General features: G+C 48.9%; 3 protein-coding genes across 6 annotated transcripts; all 3 read left to right on the top strand.

Moving 5' to 3' along the window:
- Positions 1-184: 184 nt before the first annotated feature.
- Positions 185-6,469, top strand: MRPS18B (mitochondrial ribosomal protein S18B). The gene is made up of 7 exons (XM_068960869.1): positions 185-286; positions 1,608-1,716; positions 1,988-2,085; positions 2,213-2,281; positions 3,759-3,825; positions 5,293-5,352; positions 5,934-6,469. Exons 1-7 carry the CDS (start codon positions 209-211, stop codon positions 6,227-6,229), a joined length of 777 nt encoding a protein of 258 aa, XP_068816970.1. The 5' UTR covers positions 185-208; the 3' UTR covers positions 6,230-6,469.
- A 537-nt stretch (positions 6,470-7,006) lies between these two features.
- On the top strand, positions 7,007-19,614 carry ATAT1 (alpha tubulin acetyltransferase 1). Of its 4 annotated transcripts, XM_068994317.1 has the most exons (13): positions 7,007-7,121; positions 7,585-7,645; positions 7,758-7,849; positions 7,974-8,034; positions 8,413-8,526; positions 8,691-8,792; positions 13,766-13,811; positions 13,931-13,999; positions 15,568-15,639; positions 15,809-16,052; positions 18,741-18,820; positions 18,912-18,954; positions 19,303-19,614. In XM_068994317.1, exons 1-13 carry the CDS (start codon positions 7,015-7,017, stop codon positions 19,475-19,477), a joined length of 1,266 nt encoding a protein of 421 aa, XP_068850418.1. In that variant the 5' UTR covers positions 7,007-7,014; the 3' UTR covers positions 19,478-19,614. The 4 variants fall into 4 exon arrangements, with proteins under 4 accessions (XP_068850418.1, XP_068850419.1, XP_068850420.1 ...); XM_068994318.1 differs by lacking the exons at positions 18,741-18,820; positions 18,912-18,954; positions 19,303-19,614 and adding an exon at positions 16,554-16,740; XM_068994319.1 differs by lacking the exons at positions 13,931-13,999; positions 18,741-18,820; positions 18,912-18,954; positions 19,303-19,614 and adding an exon at positions 16,554-16,740.
- Positions 19,615-19,936: 322 nt separating this feature from the next.
- C22H6orf136 (chromosome 22 C6orf136 homolog) lies at positions 19,937-23,556 on the top strand. Its single transcript, XM_068960780.1, is given in 10 exon segments — positions 19,937-20,143; positions 20,145-20,196; positions 20,198-20,311; positions 20,314-20,416; positions 20,419-20,615; positions 21,417-21,818; positions 22,093-22,181; positions 22,358-22,558; positions 23,163-23,232; positions 23,323-23,556. Coding segments are annotated over 10 exon segments (1,470 nt in total). The 5' UTR covers positions 19,937-20,015; the 3' UTR covers positions 23,437-23,556.
- The last annotated feature ends 9 nt before the right edge of the window (positions 23,557-23,565 follow it).

Genomic DNA, 23,565 nt, shown 5'->3' with positions numbered 1-23,565 from the left:
TCCAGCAAAAACGCAATTTTAAGGCCGAATTCGATCGTGACGCAGTTGAAATTGCCCTCTCCCTACGCCCGCCCCTCACGCTTCCGTCCTGACGCAGACGCGCGTCCGCCTTCCGCACTGCGGGGTCGTCCTTGGCCCCACCCTACTCTGGTTCCTGGAACATGCGCAGTCTCGTTTGCGGACTTGCCTGCTCTGCGGGTACGTCAAGATGGCTGCCTCCATATTGAACGTGTTGCTGAGGCGCCTTCCTAACATTTCGCCCTTCAGAGGTGCCTACGGAGTTCAGGTAACTCCTTGGGGCACATTTTGTACAACCTCAGATTTGGTTGTACTTTCTCTAGGTCGTCGCACCACTGCCAGGGATCCAGGAGCGGAGAGCTTCCCAAGTGCTTATACATTAGCTGTCAAGGAAACGCTCTGCTTCCCCCATCCTCCCCCTTCCCCTCTCATTCCTCAGTACAGCGCGTTTTCTAATCTCGAGACAAGGATAAAGAGCCAGGGTTGGATGTCATTCTCTTCCCACCTTTCCATCTCGGCTGAATATTTAGGCGATGGAATGACTGGACCCCTTGGCCAAACACAAACCAACTGTTAACTGTATGGTGGTGTCTAAATCTTTGATGCCCGAGGGTGTCATTGGGTTTTGAGGGACACTAACTACTACCAGCCCGGCTATCGCTCAGTAAAGTCAGAATACATTCTCACGACCGGGGGACCAGTTTCTCGGCTCTTTATCTCACTAAATCAGTTTCTTACTAAAGCGTACATGGGAATATAACTACTTTGGATGGAGGTTTCCCCTCAGTCACACGTACTCACCACCCTGGAGATTCTTGGTAGGGCAGATCTTGATGGGGCAGCGTGATATTGGAAGGCTTGCCCATCTGCCACTCCCTAAAGTGAGACTGAAGAGTGATGAGAGGGGCTACCAGAGTTAATTATAGACTCGGTAGCTTGGGACAAAGCGTTAGGACTCACGTTTGTTCTGCCATATGGAATGTTGACCATCAACTTTTTATAAGACCGGGCAACTCAGTGATTCAGGATTCAGTTGAGTTGGGAGACTCACCTGTCCTTCACATCCTTTTCGTAGCACACATCTTGACTCCAAGAAGATAGACATTCTCCCTTTTTTCTCCATTACACTGAGTTCATCTCAGGAAGCACAGAAACCTTGTGTGTGCCAGGTTTTTGAGTTGTATTTTCAAATACATTTGCTTCCCAGTCACCTATCCTATTTGTCTTCTAATGTTACCTTTTCTTGCAAGATCCAGCTGGAGGCAGGGATACCAGTTGTTGATGGTATAGATTTAATAAACAAGTCAGTTCTTGTGCTTGAACTCAGTGTCTCATTTTCCCTCTGTTGTTCAGTCGTGTCTGACTCTGCGACACCATGGACTGCAGCACACCAGGCTTCGCTCTGCTTTACCGTCTCCTGGAGCTTGCTCAAACTTATGTCCATTGAGTTGGTGATGCCATCCAACCATTTCTGCTCTGCCCCTCCTTTAATAGGTTCCCCTCTGTTGCTGATGGTGTAAGTTTAATAAACCAATCATGTTGTGTCCTTGAACTCTTGTCTCATTTTCTCTCTGCCTCTTCTTTTATAGGTTCCCTTCCAGACTCTTTGCACCAAAGCCCCCCCTGAGGATGATTCTCTGCCCCCAATTCCTGTTTCCCCTTATGAGGATGAACCCTGGAAATACATGGACTCGGAAGGTACTTGTTTATTTTTTTAATGTTTATTACTTATTTGGCTGCGCCAGGTCGTGGCTGCAGCATGTGGGATCTAGTTCCCTGACCAGCAATCCAATCCAGGCCCCCTGCATTGGGAACGCACGATGTTAACCACTTGCCTAGACCACCAGGGAAGTCCCTAGAAGGTACCTCTAAATAGACAAGAGGCGCGTCAAGTGAGGTCTGAAATAAGTGCACAGAGACAGCTCACCACCATCACCCAGGAGTAGCTTGTATGGTCTTTTCATTTCAGAATACCACAACCGCTATGGTTCTCGCCCTGTCTGGGCTGACTACCGTCGAAACCACAAAGGTGGAATACCCCCACAGCGGACTCGAAAGATGTGTATTGTGAGTTTCTGAGGATGGCACGTGGATGGGATGTGGAGTGGGGCTGAAGGCCATAGTGACAGAGGCAGCAGTACTTTCTCTGACAGGGCTTTGAACGTCTTCACCTGCCTGTTACTTTTCTCTACAGCGTGGAAATAAAGTTGCTGGGAACCCCTGCCCCATCTGCCGGGATCAGAAGCTGCATGTCGACTTTAGGGTAAGGAGAATCTCGTTTTCAGTATAAAAACTTAAAGCCTCTTTGTAGTACTAAAAGAGATTACCTTAGGTGCCCCATTCTTCATATCCTGGGCCCCTACAGTCCATTTTGCATTGACTTTCTGGCAATGTGAAAACATGACTCTTTCCAGCTTTTAGTATTTATTTACTGATGGCTGTGTTGGGTCTTAGCGGCAGCACACGGGCACTTCACTGTGGCGAGGGCGTCTCTCTACTTGAGACAAATGGACTTAGTTGCCCCGAGGCATGTGGTATCTTAGATTAAACCCTAGTCCCCTGGTTTGGAAGGTAGATTCTTAACCACTGGACCACCAGAGAAGTCCCTCCTTCCAGACTTTTGCCTTCTACTGTGGGTTATATATAAAAGATTCATCTCTTCCTTGTGAAGTTTACAGTCTAAATCGGCAAGAGAAATGCTCATTTCTAATGAGAGGGAAATGCCCAAAGGTTCATTTGTATCAATCAGTTACTTCCAGATAGATTGGACTAGTTTTTTCCTGAGATTTTCTTTATTTTGTTGTCATTGATGTTTGATTGCATGTCAAGACTTTGGCCGGGAGGGCAGATACACGAAACAGTGTCTAATCTAGTTATTAAAAAAAAAAACCTTCATTGTGAGGAGGAGAGGACTTGTTTCTTGAAGGATTCAGAAACTATAAAGATGACAGTGGAAAAGTGCCCTTCTGCATTTGCAGTATTAGAAGATGGTAGAGCAGAAACTGGCTGGTCATCAGGGAAGTTGGAGGGCATTCATATGTCAGTCAGCAGAGGCAAGTATCTGATTGCTTCCAGGCTTTTTCTGATACAGGTTGTAGAGGAGTCAGGGAGATACTTGTCAATTTCAGCTGTGTATTACTAGTTACCAAAAAAGGCTGTAATCATTTGATACAATTTATAAGAAATTACATGACTAAGGGAGAGAGAAAGGTTACAGATGGAACAGGGCAGATGAGTCCGCCTCCCATTGCACTCTGCCAGTATATCTGCTTTTCCTTTCCTTTTCCTATCTCCTTTTTTGGGAGTCTCATCACCTGTGACTAATTGCTGGCTGGGAGTCATTCTAACTATTAAATCTTTAAAATTGATCTTAACAAATATATACATTACATATAAGTATATACATATACTTCATATAAATTAGTCACTTACAAACATATAACACATACTGCATTTTCTGGGTGATTTCAAGGGTTTGCCACCCCGCTGTCCCTAATTTGTTGCATGAAGAACTGACTTTTGAACCTGAACCCTGCAAAAGAGAATTCTTTGTGAGTCTCAGTGACAGAATGTAGGATGTGCCTGTGAAATGGTTAAGAGGCCAGGGAAGAGGAAAAGTTTGCAAGAAAATGTGTTCAGTAAAGGGATGGGGCTGAAACTGGGACATGGTGATTAACCTCTAACCATTTTGCTGACTTCCCTTTCCTCTCTCTTTGTTTTTCCACCACTTTTCTCTACAGAACGTGAAGCTCTTGAAACAGTTTGTCTGTGCCCACACGGGTATCATCTTCCATGCTCCATATACAGGTGAGCCCATCATCCCCATCACCACCAGAATAGCTTTTTCTTACAGCACCTCTTATATTTATTAAGACAGACAACAGGTATTTCTTTGATGGCTCCTACTAATGGCATAAAAAGTGGGATGGAACCTTTTGGAAATCTTGATCTAATGGGAATAGTCATATGCTGAATAAATTACACGTGGACAAAAGATCCAGATGAGTACTGATATAAGCAAACTATCTAAATGGAGCTCTTGAAAGATAAGTGGTGCTGATTGTTTCTTTTCTCTAGGGTCTCTTCACATTTCTGGAAGGCTTTCTCATAAATTGACTGTTCTTTAATGTGATTGACAGTTCAGTTAGATTTCCCAAATTTGGTGTAAACTCAGCAATTCAAGATTACGTCTGTTTATTCCCTAACTACAACCACAGGCCAAATCCAGCTCACTCTCATGTCCATTTATTTTCATACTGTTTACAACTGCTTCCAGTCTGCAATGGCAGAATTGAGCTGAGACAGATGATAATATATGCCTAAAACATATGCCACAGTGCCTCTGGTGTATGGCCCTGTACAGAAGCAGTTTGCCAACCTCTGTTCCAAAGCAAGATAAATTTGCAAAGAATAATCAGAATCCACCCTTTTAGGGGGTGATAGCCTGGTCAGTGGAGTTTGGTTTTTCAAGAAGTTGGTTTTTTTTTCCTTTGGGCTGCACGTGCAGCTTGTGGGATTTTAGTTCTCTGACCAAGGGTCAAACCCAAGCCCTCAGCAGTGAGAACGAGGAGCCCTAACCACTAGACCCCCAGCAAATTCCCAGGGAATTTTAAGAAGAATTTTATAGTCAAGCTGTAAAAGGCTGACGGAACTATTTTGCCACTTTCTCAGATAATCTTCCCCAGATCTGAAATCCTTTCTTCCTTTATTGACTTTTTCTGGGTGGATTGTCCAAGTCAGCCCTTTAATCACACTTTCCTTTTCTTTTTAATATTTATTTTTATTTATTCATTGGGTTGCGCCAGGTCTTAGATGTGGCACACAGGATCCTTGAACTTCTAGTTGTGGCACATGGGATCTATAGTTGCAGCATGCAGACTCTTAGTTGTGGCATGTGGGATCTAGTTCCCTGAACAGGGATTGAACCCAGGTCCCCCGCATTGGGAGTGGGAGTCTTAGCCACTGGACCACCAGGGAAGTCCCAGCACACTTGCCTTTTGAATGGTGTTCTGCTCCCTGTCTTGAAGCCTTTACCATTAGATGGCTTCTCTGTACTGGCCAGACCCTCCTAAGTCTTCATCCTGGTTCTCAGAGAACATTCTTGCCACTGAGCAGAAGGGGAAACCGAGGCTCATGGAGTGGTCAGGGGAATGGGGTCATTAGGTAGAGCTGGTCTTCCATAACTAGCCCTCAATCACCATAAGGAAACAGGTGTGTTATTTATTTACTGTGCCTTATCAAATGACCTGTGAGTTACCTTTTTTCTCCCCACAGGGGTCTGTATGAAGCAACACAAGAAGTTGACCCAGGCTATCCAGAAAGCCAGGGATCATGGTGAGCGTGAGAAGAGGCACAGGGCAGTTTTCTTAGGCATAAGGATAGTGACTTAGGGCTGGAGAGTGGATATAAATCCTCCCAGCTATCTGAGAAGTAGCACCCAACATGTTCTTCTCAAGAGTCTCTCCTTTCATCATTCAACTGTCCTTTAGTTTCCTCTCCTGAGTCTCTTACCTGTCATTGCCCTGTCCCTTTGTTCTTTCTCTGCCTTCTTATTTTGTAACTGTTGGTCCCAGTGCCATGGCTAGATCTTAAGAGCTTTGTATAAATTTTTGATCCTGGGCTCCATGACACTTTTACACAAGTTAGGAAGAGGTAGCCCTCTGTTAGGGCAGATGCAGCTTCCTCACCCTGGCACAGGACTGCACAGTTTGGCAGGCAAAAGCCCAGGCAGCACGTCAGCCCACACTTGCCCCCTTGGCCAGTAGCCTTTGGGTGGCACACCACATGCATAAATGTACCCAGTGGCTCTGACTGGTCCCTTCCTCCTTTTATAGGTTATTTTCCTTATTACCTTTGTTAATCTGAATTACCCCTTTCCTCTCTCCTGGCTTTCTCTCTTATTTTTAACCCCCTAGGTCTCCTCAGTTACCACATTCCCCAAGTTGAACCTCGGGACCTTGACTTCAGTACATCTCATGGAGCTGTGAGTGCTACTCCACCAGCCCCCACTCTGGTTTCTGGTGACCCCTGGTATCCATGGTACAGCTGGAAACAGCCACCAGAGAGAGAGCTGTCCCGCCTTCGCCGGCTCTACCAGGGCCATCTGCGAGAAGAAAGTGGCCCTCCACCTGAGTCGATGCCCAAGGTGCCGCTCACGGCCCCCACTGAAGCCACCTCCACTGAGCAGGCAGGCCCCCAGAGTGCTCTGTAGGTGTAGACTGGGACGGGACTGGCGGGTCTCTTACACAATACTCATCCTGAAGAGGTGTGCCTACTTTGTGGCCAGTGGCAAGCTCAATCACCAGAGATTGTTGGTGAAAGGGATGAATACACATGAGGCTGAGGGAAGGTGGTACAGATTTGTATGGGAAACCTCAGTCCCTGCTGTTGTAAATAGATGGGTTACACATTCAGTTACTATTTCAGACTTGTGCCAGCTGCATTTTCCCACAATAAAGCTGTATCCTGTCTCTGGGCTGAATTTCAAATGAATGAATGCTATGGTGGGGGTTGGGGTTGCTGAGGGAGTGGGCAGTGGGTGCTGCTGTGGGGAGAGGGGTGGTCAGGTTTGAGCCAACCCTGCCGGTGGGCTCTTGGGACCAGAAGCCACCTGAAATGAGCAGTTGTACCATTCTCTCTTGATCACTTGTGGCCCCCTATGCCGGAAGCATAGTCTTCTCACTATTCCCAGCTGTTCACTGAGGGGCTGAAAGGTTTGGAGAATGAGACACTAGGCCCCAAAAATGGGTTGCTATGGCGCCCGCTGCCGTGGGAGGTGAGGATGGGCTGAGTGCTGTTGCTAAGCGACAGCTGGTCTGGCAAGAAGATTGGGGTCTCCGGGGCCAGCTGCTGCGATACAAGCGGGTGGTGGAGGAGGGGAGCGCGGGGAGGGGCGGTCCCCTGGGGACCTGCAGGCATGGCAGGGGAAATACAGATTGCGGTGGGAGGGGCGGAAGTGACGTCGCGCGGGGCGGGTCCGACCGCGCACAATGGGCCATGGAGTTCCCGTTCGATGTGGATGCGCTGCTCCCGGAGCGGATCACGGTGCTGGACCAGCACCTAAGGCCCCCGGCCCGCCGACCCGGAACCACAACGCCGGCCCGGTGACATCTCAAATCTTCCCTACGGCCCTTCTCTCCCGGTTCCACTTGGAACCTGGTCCAGGCACCACGCCCCCTTCTCGCGTTGCCTAGTGACCGCTCCTTTTGATGTCCTGGCTCCCCTTTTTGGTGACCTTTGACCCTAGACCTTGTGGGGTTGATCGGGGCTTGAATCTGCCACCTTTCACCGCTTGGCCAAATGCATGGTCGCAACCGAAGGATATGGTTGACCTGCCCTTCCTGCTTCCCCACAGTAATTTTAATGGAGAAGGGAGTGTACCACCCTGAAAGGAGGTGTGGCAAAAGTTTGGGTTTCAGAGTAGGGTGGGAAATCGGATTGGAAGACTCCAAGATAGAGGGAGGGCGTGAAGTACTGACCTGGGGTTATGGCCTAAGTTCCCAGGGAGTGATTGCCCAGGACCCTTTAACTCAGTGACTATCTGACTCTTCATCTCTCTTTCTGTAGTGTTGATCTGCAGCAACAAATTATGACCATTGTAGATGAGCTGGGCAAGGCCTCTGCTAAGGTACTGGGGAGTCTACATATGGGAAAGGGGAGGCCTCTGGGGACAGCTGGTAAGGGAGGCAGGGGTCCTTTGGAAGGGACTTGTGGAAAGTGTGTCTTAAAATTCCTGGCAGGCCCAGCATCTTCCTGCTCCCATAACCAGTGCATCCAGGATGCAGAGTAATCGCCACGTTATGTATATACTCAAAGATACTTCAGCTCGACCGTGAGTGTCAAGTGCTCTTCCATCCTGTGCTTAATTCCTTCCTCCCCCAGCCCCTTTCCCTGTTTTGATTCTACCTCTTTCAAATAGGTGCTCACTATAGCTTGTTATTTTCTTCATCCTACAGGGCTGGAAAAGGAGCCATTGTTGGCTTTCTTAAAGTTGGATATAAGAAACTCTTTGTACTGGTGAGTGTCATTGGAGACTGAAAATCCATATGCCTTGGCTCCTGAGAACAGAAGCGCTGGAGGTTGGAAGGTGGCAGTAATGTTTGAGTCCTAGAAGATCTTTTTAAGTTAAAAATTAGTATTGGCTGCTCTGGATCTTCATTGAGGTGCATGCTCTTTGTTGCAATGCAGGGGCTTCTCCTATCTGTGGGGCATGGGCTTTTCTTATAGCTCTAGAACAGAGTTGTGTTGCATGGGCTTAGTTGCCCTGAAGCATGTAGGATCCTAGTTCCCTGACTGGGAATGAAACCTGCTTCCCCTGCATTAGAAATCGGATTCTTAACCACTGGACCGCCAGAGAAGTCCCTAGAAAATCTTTGTTGTTCTTTTACCTCCTAGGATGATCGTGAGGCTCACAATGAGGTAGAACCGCTTTGCATCTTGGACTTTTACATCCATGAGTCACTTCAACGCCACGGCCACGGACGAGAACTCTTCCAGCATATGTTGCAGGTATTGCTTATCTCTTTGCCAGCTCTTCCCAGAGGCCTTCAGTCCTCCCAGAGGCCCTGCCTCCCATCCTCCCACCCCCACCATGTTCCCATATCCTTCCCAGGATTCCTGTTGGCCTGCTTTCCCCACACCTCCTCCTACCCTCAGTCTCTTATTCCCTGCAGAAGGAGCGAGTTGAACCACACCAACTGGCCATTGACAGACCCTCCCAGAAGCTGCTGAAGTTCCTGAATAAACACTACAACCTGGAGACCACTGTCCCACAGGTTAGAAGTTTCAGAGAATAGATCCCCACTGAGCGTTCCCACTGAATTTACCTAGTCTTTGGGGGGCAAAGAAGAGGGACCTTCCAAGCAGTCCCTACTCCCCATTGTATGCTGCTGCTGCTGCTAAGTCACTTCAGTCGTGTCCAACTCTGTGCGACCCCATAGACGGCACCCCACCAGGCTCCCCCGTCCCTGGGATTCTCCAGGCAAGAATACTGGAGTGGGTTGCCATTTCCTTCTCCAATGCATGAAAGTGAAAAGTGAAAATGAAGTCGCTCAGTCGTGCCCGACTCTTAGCGACCCCATGGACTGCAGTCTACTAGGCTTCTCTGTCCATGGGATTTTCCAGGCAAGAGTACTGGAGTGGGTTGCCATTGCCTTCTCCGCCCCATTGTATAGGACTTCTTTTATACAGCTAAGCTCAGAAGCGGGATCGGGGGATACCATCTCTCATCCTGGAGCTGTTTCATTATCATCTCATCTATTTTTGTTCTTCATCTTGGACTGTTGTGTACACCTAAAAGCATGTTTATACCCCAAACATAAGTCAGTTCATTTTCATCTCTTCATTTTCACATAGGCCATTACTTAGTCAATCAAGATTTAATTTAGTAAGGGCTCAGAATAATATATATTCCCTGTCTCCAGAGAGATTTGGTTTATTTGGGGGGAAGGTGGTTTGTAAGTAGATGCAATATAATGTTGTTAATACTGTCTGTCCATTCAGCATATATTTACTGAGCACCCAGCAATATTCTGGGCTTTAGGAATACTTCATTCAATAAAACAGAAAAAAGTCTCGGTTCTTACAGAGCTTATATTCTAGTTGGGGAGACATACGTAATAAACAAGTAGATACTCTTGTCGATAAGCACTCTAGGAAAACAAGAGCAAGTAAGGTTTGGGAATGCCCTGGTGAGGATGGGAGTGTGTGGGATTGCAAGTTTAAATGGGATAAGCAGGAAGGGCCTCACTGAGAAAGTGTCACTTGAGCAGTAACTTAAAGAGGTGAGACTATGAGCCATTAATACCTGGAGGGGGCACATCCCACGCAGAGGAAATGGTTAGTGTGAAGGCCATGAGGTGGAGTGGGCCTATAAATTTGGCTGGTGTGGCTAGAGCAGTGTGAGTGAGTGGGGAGTGTTGTAGAAGAGACAAGAGCAGTAACAGGGAAGGAAGGACACTTGGGGCCCTGTAGGTTATTGCAAAAACTTTGGCTTTTACTCTTAGTGAAAAAAGGAGAGCCATCATAGGGGTTTGAGCAGAGGGGGAATATGATAGGACTTACTTTAATATTCATTTGGCTGTGCCGGGTCTCCGTCAAGGCTGTGGGGTCTTTAGTTGTGGCATCTGGGGTCTTTTATTTGTGGCACGTGGGATCTAGCTCCCTACCAGGAATTGAACCCAGGCCCCCTGCACTGGGAATGTGGAATCTTAGTTACTGGACTCCAGGGAAGTCCCTAATGGGACGTACTTTAAACCAGAGCACTTTGCTCGTTAAGAATACGCAGTAGAGGAGTGAGAGTGCAAGCAGATTAAGAAGCAACAATCCTGATGATAAATGGTGGTGGCTCAGACCAAGATGGTGGCAGTGGAGGTGGGAAGGAGTGGTCAGATTTTAGGTATTCTGAAGTTAAAGCAAATAAGGTTTCTTGATTGATTGTGGAGAAAAAAGAGAGGGAGTTAAGGGTGATCCCAAAGTTGTTGGCCTGAGCACTTGGAAGGATGAAATTGCATCAACTGAGATGGAAGGAAGAGCAGCTTTGGAGGGGGGAAATAGTAGGAGTCCACCTTGAATATGTTAACTGGAGATGTCTGTGGTGAGTTCAGGTTCAGTACACAGTTGGTTGCTCCCATAGTGTTAGGAGAAGAGGTTTTAGGTGTAGAGTTTTCAGCACCTGTAGGATACTTGAAAGCAGCGAGACAGGATGAGAATCACCATGGAGTGAGTTACCAATCCAAGGACTTGAGCCCTCAGGCACTCTTGGAAAGTCTGGGAGAAGTAGCAGCCAATGTAGCCCAGAAGTGACTAGAGGAGTAGATGCAAAATTAGAAGTGACCTGGAAGGCCAGTGAAGAAACTGTTTGCAGAAGGAAGGAATAGCCTACTGAGTGAGCTGCTGCTGATCCATGAGGTAAAAAGAGGTCTGAGAAGTGACCATTGGATTTAGCTGCTTGAGGCCACTGGTGATCCTGACAGGCAGTTTCAGCTCAGTGGTGGGTGGAAGCCTGGATGAAGTGAGTTTAGGTCACAGCGGTCCTCAACCTTTTTGGCACCAGGGACTGGCTTTGTGGAAGATAATTCTTCCATGGACCCAGTGGAGGTGGGGGAAGGGGGGAGTGGTTTCGGGATTTTTCATACGCCTTACATTGATTATGCTGCCGCTGATCTCACAGGAGGCGGAGCTCTGGCAGTAATGGGAGCAATGAAGAGTAGTATAAACACAGATGAAGCTTCGGCTCGCCTGCTGCCACTCACCTGATATGTGGCTGGGTTCCTAGCAGGCCATGGACCTGCTGTGTGGCCCAGGGGCTGGGGATCCCTGGTTTAAGAGATTAAGAAGCTCAGTACTGGAGACAGCAAGAATAGGTAACTCTTAAATCCTGGTTTAAGGTCAACAAAGATAGAGCAAGAGCTCGAGAGGGCTGTGGATCAAAAGAGTTGATTCTTCTTAGCTGCATAAGAACAAACAGCATAAGAATGACTCAGAAAATTTGATGATGTCAGAGAAAGTGGGAAGAACTGAGAAAATCAAGAGAACTGCTGAGGCAGTGTTGCTGAGTGGGCTTGGGATTGGGTTGACAAGCGAGCCTTGGATAGGAGCACAGACAGTTAATCCATTGTAATGTGATTCATTCATGTGCTTACAGAGGAAGCATAAAGTGAGTGCTTACTTGGGTAAAGGAAGACTTGACTTAATCCTGAAAAGTGTTTGTCAGGGGGACAGAAGTGGACAGGCTAAAGTGCTTTTCATGCAGGAAGAAACATGAGCAAAGTCAGAGAGGTATTAATATACTTTTCAGGGCACTGCAAGCAGTTTTTTGTTTGGCTGGAGTGCTGAGCATATGCTTGTTGGAGGAGAATAATGTCATGGTAGACATTACAGCAGGGTCAAGGCAGGAGATAGACAGGGTCTGCTTAGAATGTGCAGGACATCATTTCTCCATTAAGAGGCAGCAGAGAGCAACAGAAGAAACATAGTATCAGTATCTGGCATCAAATGTATTACCCAAGTAACATGTAAGAGCAGGGCACTGTAGAGTGTATGCATGCTAAGTCGCTTCAGTCATGTCCGACTCTGTGTGACCCCATAGATGGCAGCCCACAGGATTCTCTAGGCAAGAATACTGGAGTGGGTTGCCATTTCCTTCTCCAATAGAGTGTATAGATATAGACAGATAGATAGATAGATAGATAGATAGATAGATAGATAGATAGTATCATAACAACTAATGTTTCATGAGCTCTGTGTGGTATCTACATTGCATTATCTCTGTTGATCCTTGTACATTTCTTTGAGGTAGTTCTTATTGACCCCATTTTGGGTTTATGTAGATTAGGGACTTGACCAAGTGTGCACAGCGAATGTTAGAGTTTGAATTTGAACCCATAGCCCACTCTGATGACTACACTGTATTCCTGACCAACATGCCTCAGCTAGAATCAGGAGTCTGGGGTTTGAGTCCCAGTTCTCCCCTGTGTAGCTACTTAGCTTTGGGCCAGCCATGCCTCCAAGCATGTATATTTCTAGTTTTCTTGGGTATATACCTAAGAGTATGTAAGAGTAGAATTCCTGGGTCATGTGGTTAATCCAGTGTTTAACTTTTTCAGGAACTGAGAAACTTTTTCCACAGTGAATGCAGCATTTTACATCCCCATCAGCAATGCATGGTAGCTCTAGTGCCTTGACATCCTCACCAAAATGTGTTATTTTTCGTTTTATAATAGCCATAATAATGGTTGTGAAGTTGTTTCTCTTTGTGGTTTTGATTTGCGTTTCCCTTTTGACTAATGATGTTAAGCATCTTTTCAAGTGCCTGCTGGCCATTTGCATGTCTTCACTGAGAAACGTTCAAGTCCTATGCCCCTTTTTAAATTGTGTTTGTTGCCTGTTTGTTCGTGGGTTGGAAGAGTTCCTTATGTTCTAGACACAACACCCTTATTAGATATATGATTTGCAAATATTTCCTCCTGTTTATGGGGTTTCATTTTCTTAATAGGAAATCAATGTCCCATTTAAGAAATAAACCATTTATTTCTTAAACAATGTCCGAAGTAATCAAGATTTTCCTTCTAAGAGCTTCATAGTGTTAGCTCTTACATTTAGGTCTTTGATCCATTTTTTTCTTCTTCTGTTTTCTTTTTCTTTCTTTGGCCACACACTTTTCTTTTCTTTGGCACACAGAACTTCCCTAACCAAGGATCGAACCCATGGCCCCTAAAGTGGAAGTGCAGTGTCTTAACCACTGGACCACCAGGGAACCCCCTTTAATCCATTTGTAGTTATTTTTTGATCCAAATTCAGTATCTTCCATGTAGCTATTCAGTTGTCCAAACACCAGTTGTTGAAGAGGCTATACTTTCCCTTTTGAAAGGTCTTTCACTTTTATTGAAAATCAGTTGACTGTTTCTGGACTCTGTTCATTCCAAGGGTCTGTTTGTCTATCCTGTGTTTCTACCACTGTTTTGACTACCATAGCTTTGGAGTAAGCTTTGAACTTAGGAAGTGTGAATCCTCCCCAAAGTTATTATTCCTTTGTTAATCCTGAAGATTATTTTGGCTATTTGAGGTCCTCTGCAGTCCAGCTTTAGGGTCAGCTTATCAGGTCCTGAAATTCTGACTGAGTCTGTCAACAAGGACAGGAAGGCTGGCTTTTGTTCCTGCTGTGGTTTTTCTAGCTCAGGGTTCTATACCCAAGTATGTGCTGAGTAGCTGAACGGACAACTACTATTTCTCTTGTTTCTTCTTACAGGTGAACAACTTTGTGATCTTCGAAGGCTTCTTTGCCCATCAGCATCGTAAGTTTTCTCACCTGTGTGTGTTGGTCAAGCAGTCGGGGTGAGGGGAAGGAAAGAGGTGAATTCTTGGTCCCCCCCGGCCCCCTCACTGAGGGGCACCGCCGCTTCCTTCCTCACAGGGCCCCCTGCTACCTCCCTGAGGGCAACTCGACACTCTCGTGCTGCCGCGCTCGATCCTATGCCCGCTGGTAAAGCTGCACTGAATGGGTGGATCTGTAGTGCTGTGATGGCTAGTCACCCTGGAGGCCACCAGGAGCTCAGTGTGTGATCTGTGGGCAATTTGAGAGAATTCTAAAGCAACCCAAGTCTCCAACAGACATTATCCATGGGAGCTCAGTGTATTTTATACCTGGCAAGACTTTTAATAAGCAAACTCACTGGGAGCCTGTTTGACCGTAGGCATTAATGGAGCCTCTTGCTGCTGCAGGCCCATCAAAATAGGCCAGAGTCATATTCCTTCTTAAACCCCTTAGGCTCTGTCAGCCAGTGAGCGACAGGCAAGTGCAGTCTCCCCTTCCACTTCCAGTCATAGAATAGTGACACGAATGGTCCAAAGCTTAAATACTAGTTCTTGAAGATAACACTCAGAATTTGTAACACTTCCAACCAAACAGTGGAGAAACCTAGCCTAGGAGGTACTGAAATGTTGCCAGGTTCCTCATTCCATCCTCATCCACACACATGCTGCCTGCCAGGCTGAGTCCTACCCTTTTTTCTTCCTTCTCAAGGCGGAGGGGTGTAGCCTTCTGCTGGCTGTGCGGTACACACCTGCACAGAAGGCCCCCCTTTCTGAAGGAGCTGCTCTGTGGCTAGTTCTCACCTCCTCTGTGGCCGGGAAACAGAGTAACCACCACCCAGACAACAGTGTTCCCAGTGACTAGCATCCACCAGTATCAGGCAGGGAGAGGCAGCTCATATCTGTGACTGGCTTTGATTTCCAAGACCTCCCCTCCGTCCAGCTCCTACTGACCAAAGGCTGTGAGGAGAGAGCCAACAAGGACAGTGAAGACCAGGTCTACAGGGGAGTGGACCCTAAAGCTTAACTGGATCCACTGGGCAGTCTCCTTTGCCACACATGATGGAAAAAGAACCTCTTGAGAGGGAAAGGGAGGGGCAAGTAGAGAAGAGAGGAGGTGGGAGGCTGAGCTTGGACAGTCTGTTAGCCTCCCATTTATTCTCTGGTAGCTCCTTTCCAGATACCTGTGTTGTTTCCTCATCCTTTTTTTCCCCCCCTAATGAAATGTAAATTTCTTCCTATCTTTGCCCTGGAAGGAGAGGTTCTGCCCCACCCCAACTTCCCCTAACCTCTCCACAGCAATTCCTGATTAACCAAGGGCTTTGTCCATCTCATCTAGAGGGACCTGGGGTCCTCGTTGGCCCGGCTGGGACCATTGCTCTGCCCCCGAATCCCAGGGGGGCCTGACAGCGCCCACTGACAGTAAGAGCTCGCCTCCCTTGGCCGTTCTTCTCCTGTACCTCCCAGGCCCCAGAGTCTCCCCTGGATCTTTCCCCCAACTCTGCATTCGGCCTACTCCTTCTGGCTCTCCTCAAAATGCTCCAGCCTTCCCCCTGAATTCCCTTCTGGTGTGATGGCACTGCCACAGAGCTGCTTCCGCGGCGGAGCTGACGTCTCCTTGCCCAGGAGGAACTGTGGTGTCAGGGACCAGAGGTTTGGGGTCGCGGGGGTAGTGGCCGGGAGGAGGGTGCACAGTGCGTCTCCCCATGCTCACCTCACCTGTGTCCTCTCCACTCCCAGCTCCAGCAAGGAAGCTGCCACCCAAGCGAGCAGAGGGAGACATAAAGCCATACTCCTCTAGTGACCGAGAATGTAAGATGGCGGGGGATCTGGGCCTGGGGGGCCTCAACCCAGGGGAGGGATTTGTTCTCTCTTAAGGCTCTGACTTCTCTTTTTCCTTCCCTGATCTTTGCTCTCATGACTCCCTTCCCTGTCCTTTTCCTCCTTTCTCTGTCTTGCTCTGTTTACTCCCTCCCCCCAGTTCTGAAGGTAGCTGTGGAGCCTCCATGGCCCCTGAACAGGGCCCCTCGCCGTGCGACTCCTCCAGCCCACCCACCCCCTCGCTCCAGCAGCCTGGGAAACTCACCAGAACGGGGCCCCCTCCGCCCCTTTGTGCCAGAGCAGGAGCTGCTGCGTTCCCTGCGCCTCTGCCCCCCCCACCCCACCGCCCGCCTTCTGCTTGCTACTGACCCCGGGGGCAGCCCTGCCCAGCGGCGCCGCACCAGGTAACAGGAGCTGGAGAGTTAGGGAGCCTCAGGACTGTCAGACAGGGCAGTTAGAAATGGCAGAGGGCAGTGTAAATCAGACATGAAGCAATGGGACAGGAGGATTGGAGACTCCTAAGATGTTTTGAGAATATACTGGAAGATATGTGTGGAAATGGTCTGGAAATAAATTACAGTTAAGGAGCAGAATAGGACTTAGGGGGAGCCTAGGGATGCTAGTGCCTAGAGGAAGGTTAGGAAGAACGCAGACCCACTGGTGGGGGGGTTGGGAAATCGTGGTTTAACACTTGCTGGGAGGGGGCAGGGTCTCTGACACAGCCTGGGGAGCCACTGGCCCCGGCTCAGTGCCTTGTGTGGTGGGAGCCCACCCCGGCAGGCAGGGACTGGGCCTCTCCTTTATTTCTCTTCCCAGCTTTCTCTTCACCTCTGACTTCTCTTTCTGTTTTTCTCTCCCCTCCATTTTCCCTCTCCCCCTCTCCTGTCCATAACATCCTTCCCCAGTTCCCTTCCCCGCTCTGATGAGAGTCGATACTGACAGACTGCTAACCCCCTCCCCTCCCTGGGAGACCTGGCGAGGGTGGAGACCCTTCTCCCTGAGAACCCCAGACCCAATCTTCCATTGCATCCCCCAGCATCTAGGGGAACTTGACAAGAACCCGTAGGATTCCCTTTACCCCTTTCTTGGACAACTGGGTGGTCAGGGTCCCAGATGGCCTAACACTTCATAGCTTTTCTTACAACAGAAAGCAGCCCTTCTCTCCTAACTTGGGCTCTGAACACTCCCACAGACAGCCCGATTTGCTGCCAGGCCTCTTGGTTGGGCAGCTCATACTAATTATCCAGAGAAGCACACTCTTGCTTGCTGTCAGATTCTAGAACATCACGGAAGGTCCAAAGGCCTCCTCTGCCAGGGAAACCTTTCTAAAAGAGTCTTGTCCATGGAATAATTCCTGTAGTCCCTCTGCACTGTCTGCTGGTAGCTCTAATACTGCTTTGTGCTACCGGCTGCAGCTAGCCTATCAGCCTGCTGACGCCAGCCACTGAACGAACTCTGCTTCGTAGCAGTCCGGTCAGGTAGGACAGGGACTTACCAGCTCCCCACGGGATCCACTCAACATTGCCAAACTCTTAATCTCCACATGTTTCGTGTATGTGTTAATCTGTCAGGACCCCTGAGCTGATGTCTGCTGTGGGACTCTAGACTCACCACGCTTCTATAGACACTACCACCTCCGCAGGTCCAGGTCCTCTGAAGGAGTCTGTTTCTTGGCAGTAGATCCCAGCCAACACCCTAGGATCACTCTTAGCCAAGTTTCAGAAGCTAAGCCTGAGTCTCAAGGCTCTATTAGCTCCTGGAATACCCTCTCACATCCATCCCTCCCCGGTAGCTAGATATGCTGATAGATTCCTGTCTTGTGAGATTGTCTTGATGATGGGGGGGGAACTCTTCCTCTGGCCTTCCTCTCTTCTTTCCTCCATAGCAAGAATCCTCCCCTGCTCCATACCCAGGCTATAGAAATCCTTCCCTCCCTACCCTCTGGATGTGTGCTAGTTCAGGTACCCCTAATGTGTTCCCCCAAATCCTTGGGAGCAGGATCTCCCTCTTTTCTGACTCACTCCTCCTTTTTCTTCTCCCTCTCAGTGTTGTCTGAATAAAGCGTGAACTCTTTTGTGTTTTTTAAATGGACATTTTCAATGAAAAAAACAAACAAACAAACAAACCTTAAGGTCTCAGCCTCGTTTGTGCGTCACCCTGTATTTTCCTGGTCTCTCAGGACTTCTGGCCCTCTTCTTCACCTCTCAGATTTGCAGATCTTCCAGCAAGGAGGCTTAGAGCTCCGCTCGCAGGATCTGGTGTCTGCCTGTCCCCATCTTCACTGCTGGATTTTCTCCTGCAGATTCTGTCTCCTCCAATGTAGTCACTGGATCCCTCCATATAGGCTTCTGTATCTATTCCTCCATTCTCTCCAGAAACCTCTAGTCTCTCTCTAGTAACTCCTACTGTTTACCCCAGGCCAGCCCTTGCTGAGATATTAAGATTTACTAACATCTCTAGGAGCCAATTAATTGCCTTCTGATAACAATCCCCTAATTGTTTCTTGGATTATTCTTCTCTAAACCCTTGGATCTCTTTCTCTAGGCAATCCTTTTCCTAAATTCAGCTTTGCCACTCCCTCTTCCCCTCTGGCTAAGGTATCCCATAATTAAGGTAACTGTGTTTTCCAACTCAAAACATCAGAGCACCTGGTTCAGCAATTTTTTGCCTTTATGTGAATCCATTTTTTGTTTTTGGCTGCACTGTGTAGCTTGTGGGATCTTAATGTCCCAACCAGGAATGGAACCTGTTCCCCTCGCGTGGGAAGCACAGAGTCCTAACCACTGGACCACCAGGGAATTCCCCTGAATCTTTTTATAACATGATTTTGATCACATTTAACCTTATGGTTAACACATTGCCTCAGCTAGAAATAATAAAGCAGCAAATCAGGATTGCTCCAGAAAACCTTGGGGTATACAATGCTCTCCCTTCCCTTCTCTGGGGCACAACTTGTATTAAACCCCACAGGAATAATAACTACCCCCTCTCTGTTCCTGTGCTGTTCTTTTATTCTTCTTCCCTGATTCCTCCATACCCACTCATCTTTCATCCTGTAGCCTCTTCCCCATCATTTCACATTTCTTCTACAGCGGGACTCCCCCAGGGCTGGTAGCCCAAAGCTGCAGCTATAGCCGCCATGGGCGGTTGAATTCCTCATGTCCCAATACAGGTAAGTTACTCATCTCCTTACCCTCAAATCAAGTAGCCCATATTCACTACCTACTACAGCCTTCCCATATACATGCCTGGTATTTCCACAGGCAACCAAGAACCGAAGCAGGGGGAACAGGAAACAGAGAATAGGTGAGGTCTGAGCCCCTTCCTTGCCAGCCTCTCACCACCTCTGACCCCTCTTCTAACATCACTCTCAGCTACTTCCTCCTCCTAAATCTCTCTCTCTGAACTGGACACCAGCTCCTCCCACAGAGCCTTCCACCTAACATCCTACAAGCCTCTTTCCCCATAGGTTCAACTCTGGTGCTTCCCTTTGGTGCCACTCTGTGGGGTTTCAGGTTTGGACATAGCACCAATGGTTCCAGCCTCATACCCCATCATTTGTCCAAGAGCCTGACAGACCTTGAAGAAGCTGTGCTCTTAATCCTCACTTTAGTACCCGTGTAACCCACTCTCCATCTCCCTCCCACCTACTAGGTGTGCCATTGAGGAGCAGGTCTTGTCCCAGCATGGGTCTGGGGAGGAACCTATGCACACAGTTCCTCCACAGGCCCAGGTTCCACCAGCCCAGGCTTGGACAATGGGTGGGGACATGTTCAACGCCAGGTTCATTCGAAACTTGCATGAACGTCGCAGCACCAGGCCTTGGTGACCGCAGTCCCCTCTCACACCTTCAAAGTCATTATTTCTATCTCACACAGGACCTAGTCAAAGCTTGCCCTCACCGTGGATGTATTCATTCATTCATTTATTCATTCTACAGGCTTTTTTTAAAATCAGTGCCAAGTCATTTGTATCTTATTTTTAACCAGAGCAATAAAGTATTTTTTACCACGAACGTTACTGAGAACTGCGGATGTCGTTATTTCAGTCCCACTCCTCACCCACCAGCGCCCACTTTTGTGCAAGCCTACAGGTGAGAGCCGCGCTCTAGGCCGCTAATTTACTGCGCAAGCGCCCTGAGACTGCCTCCGATTCGGCGGGCGCAGGCGCACTTGCTGTAGACCTAGCTCCTCACTGCCTCCCTGGAACCCGCCGCAGTGCGCAAGCGCGGAACATCTCCGTTTCCCTCCCCTCAGCCCCTCACCCCCCTCCTTTCCCCTTCAAGAAGCCGGCTCCGGGGCGCGCTCACCCCTGTGAGGAGGCCGGAGGCCGGACACAGGAGGCGCTCTCTCCATTCCCGGAAGATCATGTACCAGCCCAGCCGGGGGGCGGCCCGGCGCCTCGGCCCCTGCCTCCGCGCCTATCAGGCTCGGGTCCAGGTGAGAGCCGAGAGGAAGCGGGAGGGGAGAGGAGGGGGCGGGGAGAGACCCTCCTCAGCCGGCGCGTGGGGCGGAGCGCGCGTCCCGTTTCGCGCAGGCGTACTGACGTCCCACCACTGCTTCCCACCTGTGCGGAGCCGCGAGTGGAGGGGCGAGGGGCCTCAGGGACCGGAGGGCGGCGCTGCCAGCCCTGTCGCGCACGGGACGTCTGTCTCCCGGATCTTGGGGGGCAGGCGGGGTTGAGGCTGGCGCGGTGGCGCGCGTCCGCATTTCTCCCGCGTCTTCGCGGTTACCTGTGTCTGGAGGTGATTTGAAGGACAGAGGGCGGAGAGGTTCGCGGCGCCTCCAGGGAGCCGACCAGACGGACCTGCGGGCCGCGCTCTGCAGCCCACGCATCTTGCACCGGGATAGCGGTCCCGGCGGGAAGGCCGGCCCGAGTGGACCCGGTTCGGGCCCTTGTGCCCGGGCGGGCAAGATGGCCACGCCCCCGGCGGAGACGGCGCCTCCGGGACACCGTCGGGGACAGAGGTACCCGCGCGGCCTGCCCGCCTTCCCCGATAATAAGACCCCTCGGGGCCTCCTTGAAAACGAAGGAGCTCGATTCAGGCCTGACTTTGAGTGACCTCTGCCTCATCGCAGTTTCAACATCAGTAACCCAGGGGCATCATGAGGTCCATCCAGCCTTTAACAGTCTCCTGGGCTTTTTCGTGTCATTAGAGGAGCCCAGCTTACATTTATATACTACTTTACAGGTCGCAAAGTTTTTTGAACATTTATTATCTCTTAAAGTCCTCATTGTGACTCAGTGTGGCTTCATCGTCCTTATTTATAGGACATTTATGGGAAACTCAGGCTGAGGGAATTAAGAGTGCCTAACGTTACATTATAGAATTGGAACTCCAAAGTCTCCTAGTTCCAGTTGTTCTTTTCTCTGCAACAGCCGCCTCACATACTCCTGGAGTTGTGTTAGAGGCCGCATCATTTCATCCACAATATAACCAGACCTGTTTGGTATTCATTCATTTGTTCATTCTTAAGTATATGCACTCTTCTGATTCTTGCTGTAAGAGACAGACCTGCCCCCAAACAGGTTTGGAATCTTAAATCTAAACGTATTTGCTATTTTGGATAGGTATTTGTACTTAAGTCACAAAAAAGTATATCCTCCTGTTTTAAGCAGAGATGGAGGTGAATTTTTTCTCTAGTAATTCGATCTTTCCTGTCAGAAGGAGCAGGTGGATTGGAAGCATGTTAATGGGCAGAGTTTGGATGGAGGGGCATTAGGCAGCTGGATTCTTATCTCTTTGCTCTTTTGTTCTTCCTCCTTAGGACCAGCCTTCTCCATGGGCTCTACCATTCCCACCCCTTTGGCCTCACTCCACAACCACTACTTCTCCATCTTTGCCTCTTTTCTGGTCTCCCCCACCCCCAAGCCCTCCCACCCGACTGCTTCCCCCAGCTCCCCCACTGCCTCTCCCTCAGGTCCAAGCCCTCACCTCACCATGGGTGGTTCTCCCCCCAGGAAAAGGGGAGGAGGGGCCAGGACCCGAGTTACATAGCGGCTGCCTGGATGGGCTCAGGAGCCTGTTTGAGGGGCCTCCCTGCCCCTGTCCTGGAGCTCTGATACCTTTCCAAGCCCCTGGAACCGCCCACCCTTCCCCTGCCACTCCATCAGGAGATCCGAGTATGGAGGAGCACCTGGCTGTCATGTATGAGAGACTGAGACAAGAGGTAAGTCCATTCAAAAGTGGCCTTTGTCCAAAATGGGGAGAGATCTAGGTAATTCTTAAAAAATAAGAAGTTAGTCAGCTGGATTCTTTCTCGGAACCATGAGACAGGCATCGAAATATGTTCCAAACATTTCCCAAGGAAAAGATACTCCTCAGTTTGAATTAGGGATGAGATAACCTTTCATTCAAGAATAAGGAGACACTCAGTATAGAAAACTGAGGAGTAGGATCATCTTTTCTTTCCTCCTGGTCTCACGCCGCCTTCTTCCACCTAGCTTCCCAATCTCTTCCTTCACTCCCACGACTACACTCTCTACTCATCGGATGTGGAATTCATCAATGAGATCCTGAACATGCGTACCAAGTGAGAATCCACTGAACGGGTAGGGCCTTGGGCAGGAAAAGGACCCAGTGCTATTTCCACTTATTAGAGAAGGTCCTAAGTTGCTTCTCACCACCGTCCCCAATTGCTCTGTCAGAGAAGAGTTTGGTTTTCTGATTGTGCTGTCATGAGATTTCTTCCCCATCTCTTCCTCTCAGAGGCCGGACGTGGTACATTCTGTCACTGACTCTCTGCCGCTTCCTGGCCTGGAACTATTTTGCACAGCTTCGGCTGGAAATTCTGCAGCTGACACGCCACCCTGAGAATTGGACCCTGCAAGCCCGCTGGCGGCTTGTGGGACTGCCCATCCACCTGCTCTTTCTTCGTTTTTATAAGCGTGACAAGGAGGAGCTTTACCGGTAAGAGAAGTGAGAAAAGAAACACACTGCAACTTTCTAATCTCACCCTTTGGCGAGTCTGCAGGCTAGTCTCCTAGACAATCCTCCATTTACCCTGACTTGACTGTAGGCTCCTTGAAGGCAGGCTTTGTTTTAGTCTACTTTAATATAGCAAAAATAGGGACTTTGAGTATACAGGAAGCTTCTGAACTCAGTTTCTTCATGTACATTACCTGGCACATAGTAGGGACTCATATGCTTAATGAACAGATGAAAATAACCTGTCTCGTAAGTTGTGCTTCACAGCCTTGGGTAAAGTACTTGGTAAATTTCCGGCACAGAGTAGAATCCCGAGAAATTCTTAGCCTAAGCCCACACCGGTAGTTCCTAAACTTTGCTGCACAGTGGATTCTTGGATTTTTTTATCCAAGAATCTTTTTTAAAATATTGGTGCCAGACATCCTGATTTAATTAGGCCCAGGGTAGAACTCAGGATTTTTAAAAGATCCTCAGGTAATCTAACACATAGCAAAGATTAAGAACTACTTGTTTAAACAAATGCTTGAATTAAAACTTTAGGACCAATAACCCTCTCTCTCAGTGAGCCTCTTTCTCCCTTCACCAGGACCTATGATGCCTATTCCACCTTCTACCTGAATTCCAACGGCCTCATTTGTCGCCATCGCCTAGACAAAGTGAGTGCAAGGGCTGTGGGGGGCGGGGGGTAGTGTGCGGGGTGACAGAGTAGAACATCACACCAGCTACATTAACCTTTCTCGCTTTAGCTGATGCCTTCACATTCACCCCCTGCACCTGTGAAGAAGCTGTTAGTGGGAGCCCTGGTGGCTCTGGGGCTGTCGGAACCAGAACCCAACTTACACCTGTGTTCCAAGGACTGATCAGGAACTGGGGCAAAGGCAGCACTGATGACTTTGCTACGCACAAAAAGAGGCGGTGGAGGCAGCTGAGAGCCTCAGGGCCAGTTACCTCCCCTCTTCGCTCTCCTCTACTTTGCATCTCATGCTATG

Source organism: Capricornis sumatraensis, chromosome 22, assembly GCF_032405125.1.
Source record: "Capricornis sumatraensis isolate serow.1 chromosome 22, serow.2, whole genome shotgun sequence".
In the NCBI taxonomy this organism is placed as follows: Eukaryota; Metazoa; Chordata; class Mammalia; order Artiodactyla; family Bovidae; genus Capricornis; species Capricornis sumatraensis.
This window is presented reverse-complemented; position numbering and strand designations above follow the sequence as displayed.

What these genes read in the sequence shown, in the direction of transcription:
- ATAT1 (XM_068994317.1), top strand. Translation starts at nt 7,015, where the DNA reads ATGGAGTTCCCGTTCGATGTGGATGCGCTGCTCCCGGAGCGGATCACG. An exon ending in GGAACCACAACGCCGGCCCG is followed by an intron (nt 7,122 to 7,584) that starts GTGACATCTCAA and finishes CTCTTTCTGTAG; the next exon opens with TGTTGATCTGCAGCAACAAA. An exon ending in AAAGATACTTCAGCTCGACC is followed by an intron (nt 7,850 to 7,973) that starts GTGAGTGTCAAG and finishes TTCATCCTACAG; the next exon opens with GGCTGGAAAAGGAGCCATTG.
- MRPS18B (XM_068960869.1), top strand. Translation starts at nt 209, where the DNA reads ATGGCTGCCTCCATATTGAACGTGTTGCTGAGGCGCCTTCCTAACATT. An exon ending in GAAATACATGGACTCGGAAG is followed by an intron (nt 1,717 to 1,987) that starts GTACTTGTTTAT and finishes TTTTCATTTCAG; the next exon opens with AATACCACAACCGCTATGGT. An exon ending in GGACTCGAAAGATGTGTATT is followed by an intron (nt 2,086 to 2,212) that starts GTGAGTTTCTGA and finishes TTTTCTCTACAG; the next exon opens with CGTGGAAATAAAGTTGCTGG.